This window comes from Phascolarctos cinereus, unplaced genomic scaffold (assembly GCF_003287225.1).
Source record: "Phascolarctos cinereus isolate Bilbo 61053 unplaced genomic scaffold, phaCin_HiC Scaffold_4;HRSCAF=312, whole genome shotgun sequence".
NCBI lineage: Eukaryota > Metazoa > Chordata > Mammalia > Diprotodontia > Phascolarctidae > Phascolarctos > Phascolarctos cinereus.
Window position 1 is genome coordinate 728,637,970 of NW_027555847.1, and position 6,209 is coordinate 728,644,178.

At 41.0% G+C, this 6,209-nt stretch overlaps 1 protein-coding gene across 1 annotated transcript in view; it reads left to right on the forward strand.

The window, feature by feature from the left end:
- Positions 1 to 4,660, forward strand: part of LOC110201790 (uncharacterized) — a 38,459-nt gene extending 33,799 nt beyond the window's left edge. The window contains exon 7 of the mRNA XM_078151886.1: positions 225 to 4,660. Within this exon, the coding sequence (XP_078008012.1) occupies positions 225 to 1,808 (1,584 nt within the window). The 3' untranslated portion in view covers positions 1,809 to 4,660. The remainder of the gene's footprint in view (positions 1 to 224) is intronic.
- Positions 4,661 to 6,209: the final 1,549 nt, after the last annotated feature.

A 6,209-nucleotide genomic window follows, 5' to 3' on the forward strand; every position in this document is an offset into this window, starting at 1 on the left:
AGGGTCTCCATAAATGGGACATACTTAAAAAGGGCAAGCATAATGAACATTGGAAACCTTCTGATGATAAATTTGGCTTTACTGAGTATCATGCATTTCATACTACAAAAAAACCATATGAATGTCATGAATGCAGGAAAGCCTTCCGCTGGCGTTCACAGCTTGCTGAACATCAGCTGATTCATACAGGGGAGAAACCTTATGAATGTAATGTATGTGCGAAGGCCTTTTGCCGAAATTCACAGCTCACTCAACATCAGACAGTTCATACTGGAGAGAAACCTTATGAATGCAATGAATGTGGGAAGTTGTTCCGCCTTAGCATACAGCGTATTCAACATCAGAGAATTCACACTGGAGAGAAGCCTTATGACTGTAATGCATGTGGCAAGGCCTTCCGTCAGAGCGTACAACTTACACGACATAAGAGAATTCATACCGGAGAGAGAGCTTATGAATGTAATGACTGTGGGAAGGCCTTTTGCCAAAAAACAGGACTTACTCAGCATCAGCGAATTCATAGTGGAGAAAAACCTTATGAATGTAATCAATGTGGGAAGACCTTTTGCCAAAGTTCTCAGCTTACTCGACATCAGAGAATTCATACTGGAGAGAGAGCTTATGAATGTAATGACTGTGGGAAGGCCTTTTGCCAAAAAACAGGACTTACTCAGCATCAGCGAATTCACAGTGGAGAAAAACCTTATGAATGTAATCAATGTGGGAAGACTTTCTGCCAGAGCTCACAACTTACTCGACATGAGAAAATTCATACTGGAGAGAAACCTTATGAATGTAATGAGTGTAAAAAGGCCTTCACTCGAAGGGCAGATCTAAATCAACATAACAGAATTCATACTGGAGAGAAACCTTTTGAATGTAATGAATGTGGGAAGTCCTTCCATCAGAGAACAGGACTTACTGAACATCAGAGAATTCATACAGGAGAGAAAACTTATGAATGCAATGAATGTAGGAAAGCCTTCAGTCGTAGGGCAGATCTTAAACAGCACAACAGAATTCATACTGGAGAGAAACCTTTTGGTTGTAATGAATGTGGAAAGGCATTCCGTCTGATCACAGGACTTGCTGAACATCAGAGAATTCATACTGGTGAAAAACCTTTTGAATGTAATGAATGTGGCAAGGCCTTCCGCCTAATCACTGGTCTTGCAGAACATCAGCGAATTCATACTGGAGAGAAACCATATGAATGTAAGGAATGTGGGAAGGCTTTCAGCCAGAGCACACAACTTAATAGACATCAGAGAATTCATACTGAAGAGAAACCATATGAATGCAATGAATGTAGAAAGACCTTTCGTCAGAGAGCTCACCTTACACAACATCAGACAGTTCATACTGGAGAGAAGCCTTATGAATGTAATGAATGTGGGAAAGCTTTTAGGCAAAGCATAGGACTTATTGGACATCTGAGAATTCATACAGGAGAGAAACCTTATGAATGCACTGAATGTGGGAAGGCCTTCCGCCTGGTCACAGGACTTACTGAACACCAGAGAATTCACACTGGAGAGAAACCACATGAATGTAACGAATGTGGGAAGGCCTTCACCAAGCGCACACAGCTGAACAGACATCATAAAATTCACACTGGAGAAAAACCTTATAAATGCCACAAATGTGGGAAGGCCTTTGGTCAGAAAGCACACCTTACTCAACACCAGACCATTCACACTGGTGAGAAGCCTTATGAATGTCACGAATGCGGAAAAGGTTTTAGCCAAAGAACAGGACTTAATGGACATCTGAGAATTCACATTGGAGAGAAGCTTTATGCAATGTAATTAAATTGTGAAGGCCTTCAGGTCAAAAACCAAATGCATATTGGAGAGAAGCTTAAGAAGGGAAAGCCTTATTAAATATAATTAATATAGGGATATTTTCAAAGTATAAATTTTACTAAACACTCATACACACACACACAAAGCAGAGATTGCTACCTAAAATGAAATTATATAGACAAAGCTATTCCTAATTAACTTTATCTCTCCTCAAATCCCCAGGCACCTCCCTTTCCCAAAAACTACAATTATAGCATATGACTTAGACTTTTAGTTTACTGAGAAAGTTGTGACAATATGACAAGAGTCAGCTCTCCTTCATCTCATTCACAGAGGAAGAATTAGTTCAGTAACAGAGGAAGATCCTTGCTCAGGTTAAGCCCTTTTTCTAGGCCCTCGATTCCACCATTCTCCTGCTCTCCATGTCCGACCAGTCTTGTCCAGTCTAGCTCCTTTCCACCCTCTTCTCCACTCACATTAAGCACCAGCTCAGTTCAGGGCCTCATCACTGCAGTCTACTGTAACAGTCTCCCTGCCTCCATTTTTTTTTTTGCTCCAATCCAGTTTTCCTGCTCAGCGCCTAGGTGAGTGTGTCACTGCCTGCTTTCAGAGCCATAGGTGGCCCTATTCCTCATCTGTTTGGCATTTACAGGTCTTTGACTCCAGCCTACATCTCTAATTTCTTTCATGTTGCATATTTTCCTACAAGCAATCTGTGGACAATTATCTGGCCTCTTCTTGGTGCCTCCAAAGGACATTCATTCTCTTTCCCACCTCCATACTTTGCCCAAGCTGCCCACCTCACCTCTGCTTCTTGGCATCCCCACACAGGTGAGAGAATACTCTCTGGCTCTTGAGGATTGCTGGGCTTCCTTCCACTCTGCTTAGATGCCTTCCGCTCGCTGGAGTCCTTTCCCAGTTCCCCTGGCCCCTTCCCCCTAAACTTACCTTCGGGCTTCTCTGGACATAGCTTGTGTACCTACTTATAAACACATTGTCCTTCGTAGGGTCTAGACTATTTTTGCCTTTGCTTTGTGTAACTCTCTGTTACAGTAAGCAGGAAGTTGAAAGCCCAGGGGCTATATTATGACCCCTCAGGTTTACTTGGTTCCCTCCTCTCCTGTTTAGGAGAGTTTAGATGAAAAGTGAGGAGTAGAAATGCCAATGATTTATGTGGGTTTATTTTACAGCCTGCAACTTTGCTAAAGTTGTTTATTATTTCAAGTAGTTTTTTACTTGATTCTCTAGGATTCTCTAAGTATATCATCATATCATCTGCAAAGAGTGATAGCTTTGTTTCTTCTTTGCCTATTCTAATACCTTCAATTTCTTTTTCTTCTGTTATTGCTAAACCTAACATTTCCAGTATGATATTGAAAACAGTGAAAAGTGAGGAGTACAATCACCATCCCTCTAACTGTGCCCCCCCTCCCCAGGACAATTCCTAAACATAGGCAGAGGTTGGGCCCTCTGCCTTGTTTGCATTTATATCCATCTTTAATTAACCCCTTACCTCCATGGTTCAGACAAAATTCTGGTTACCAGGGACTTCTGGGTAAAAGAACAAACTATGTTACCATGCCTGTTGGTGGGTCCCAGGAGGGGAAGTTGGGAAGGAGCAGACTTGTTCTCGGTACTTCCCTCAGCCCTCGAGGAGGTGGGTACTGCTGGGGGCATCAGCTTCAGCCTTCTGCACTGAGATCCCTCTAGGGCTGCTGCCTTTCCTGTCCCCTTCCTTCTTGTCCCAGGGCTACTGGTTCCTTCCAGCTTAGCTCTTCACCTGCCTGCTCTTTCTTCTCTGTTGCCAAACCCTATTTCTAACCAGCTTTTGAACCCTGAATAGAAGCTCCTTGGGGTGTGACCAAGCCCCTCACCCAACCAAAACAAGCTTCCTGCCATCCCTAGCTCTGATTTTCTCCTCCTCTCATCCCCCCCCACCCCCATTGAAAAAAAGAAAGAAAAATGAAGCCCTGGTAACATATTTAGTCAAGCAAAACAAATTCCCTCATTAGCCATGTCCTCTGTGTGTGTGTGTGTGTGTGTGTGTCTCCATCTGCAGTCTGAGTCCATCACCTCTCTAGCCAGAGGTGAATTGTATGTTTCATCATGGGTGCCTGGGATCATATTGTGATCTTAGTTCTTATTTTTTTATTCTTATTTTTATTCCGAATTCTTTATTCTTAATTCTTTCAAAGTTTTGTTTTACATTATTGTTAGTGTAAATATCTCTCTTGATTCTGTTCACTTCTGTCTGCATCATTTCCTACACATCTTCCCAGATTCCTTAGAAAGCATCCCTTTGATCATTTCTTAAAGCACAAGAGTCCTCCACCATATCCACATATCAGCCATTCCCCAACTGATGGGCACCCCCTCAATTTCACATTCTTTGCCACCATGAAAAAAGCTGTTATGAATATTTTTGCACATATAGGTCCTTTTTTGCACATATAGGTCCTTTTCTTCTTTCTTTGCTGTCTTTTGGGTACAGACCTACTAGCCATATCTGGGGGTCACAGGGCATATACACTGTTTAACAGCTTTGGGGGTGCAGTTCTAAATTGCTTTCTAGGATGGCTAGACCATTCCTAGTACCACCAATAGAACATGAATGTCGCTGTTTTTCCACACCTCCTCTCGTCTGTCATTTTCTGTTTGTCAGCTTGGCTGGTCTTATGGCTGTGAAGTGAAACCTCAGAGTTGTTTTAATTTGCATTTCTGTTAGAGATTTAGAACATTTTTTATCCAGCTTTTGATAGCTTGAATTTCTTCCTCAAAAACTTCTTCTTATCCTCTGACCATTTATCAGTTGGTGAATGGTTTTTAGTCTTTTTAAAAATAAATTGTTATTGATATCTCTTGGTTTTTTTGCAGCATCAAAATATCCCCCCAGGATCCCTTCCCCTCCTCATCCCAGGTAACAATTTTTTTTTTGCAATTTTAAAAATTCTACACTTGAATACAAAATGAGAAAAGAAAAAATTGCCATGTACGCAGCCTACCATAGAGAGGTTTCAATATAATAAATAATAATAAATTTCCATTTCAAGAAAACCTATATAATAATTACTGTACACTGTTTTCAAAGCTGCCCAACTTTTCCCCTGTTGATTTTCCTCTGTTCTCTGCTGTGCACTTTCTACTTTATTTTTTCCTCCCCACACCCCACCCCCAACCCTAAAGAAGGCTACAATTAAGCATGGAGGTGTATCTATATCTATATCTATATCTATCTATATATATGCACACATATACATAAATATAGATATCTATACACATACACATCTATACTCACACACATATTAAAACCGTACTACGCTTATTTTCTCGTATCATCCATTTCTCTGAAGGTGGATAGCATCTTCCTTCATAAATCCAAATCTTTCCCTGTGTTTCTAAATCAGTCCGCTCCTCATTTCCTTCACCACAGCAGTATTCCTTTCTGGATTCAAATAGCATTTTCCCTCACAGAATCTTTGAGATTAATTTGAGTATTTGTAATAGAATGACTTGGTTGCTCAACGTTGTTCTTAAAACAGTACTGCTGCTACTGTATACAATGTTCTCTTGGTTCTGCTCATTTCACTCATTTTTTTGTGGAAGTCTCTCCATGCTTTTCTAAAATCATTGAGCTCATCATGTCTTATAGCAGAGGAATATTATATCAGGAACGTATACCACAACATGTTCAGCCATTCCCCAGTTGACCTGCATCCCCACAATTTCCAGTTCTTTGCCTCTACAAAGATTGCTGCTATAAATATTTTGGAACAGGTAGGTTCTTTTCCATTTTTCCTAATCATCTTAGGAAACAGACCTAGTAGTGGTATTGCTGGGTCAAAGGGTATAGGCAGTTTAATAGCTCTTTGGGCATAGTTCCAAATCTCTCTCCAAAATGGTTGGATCAGCTCACAGATGCACCAACAGTGAATTAAGGTCCCAATTTTTCCACATCTCCTCCGTTTGTCCTTTTCCTCTTTCCCATTTTAGCCAATCTGATAGGTGTAACATGATATCTCAAGGTTGTTTTAATTTGCATTTCTCTAATCAATAATCAATTGTGATTTAGAGCATTTTTTCATTTGACTATAAATTGTTTCGATTTCTTCATCAGCCTTTCACATCCTTTGACCATTTATCCACTGGGGCATGACTCCTTATGGAGCTGACCAAGTTCTTTTATCTGAGGAGCTGTCTGGAGGCCCTGTTCCCCAGGTTTCTCCTTTCCTTCTGATCTTGGCTACATTTGTTTTATCTGTACAAGAACCTCTGGTTTAATGTGATCAAAGTTATCCATTTTACATCTCAGCGAGCTCTGGCTCCTTCACAAGCTGTTCATCCGTCCCTGAGCCTGACAGGTGTCATTGCCCACCTGCTTCACATTTCCCTGTAAGGTCTCCCTTT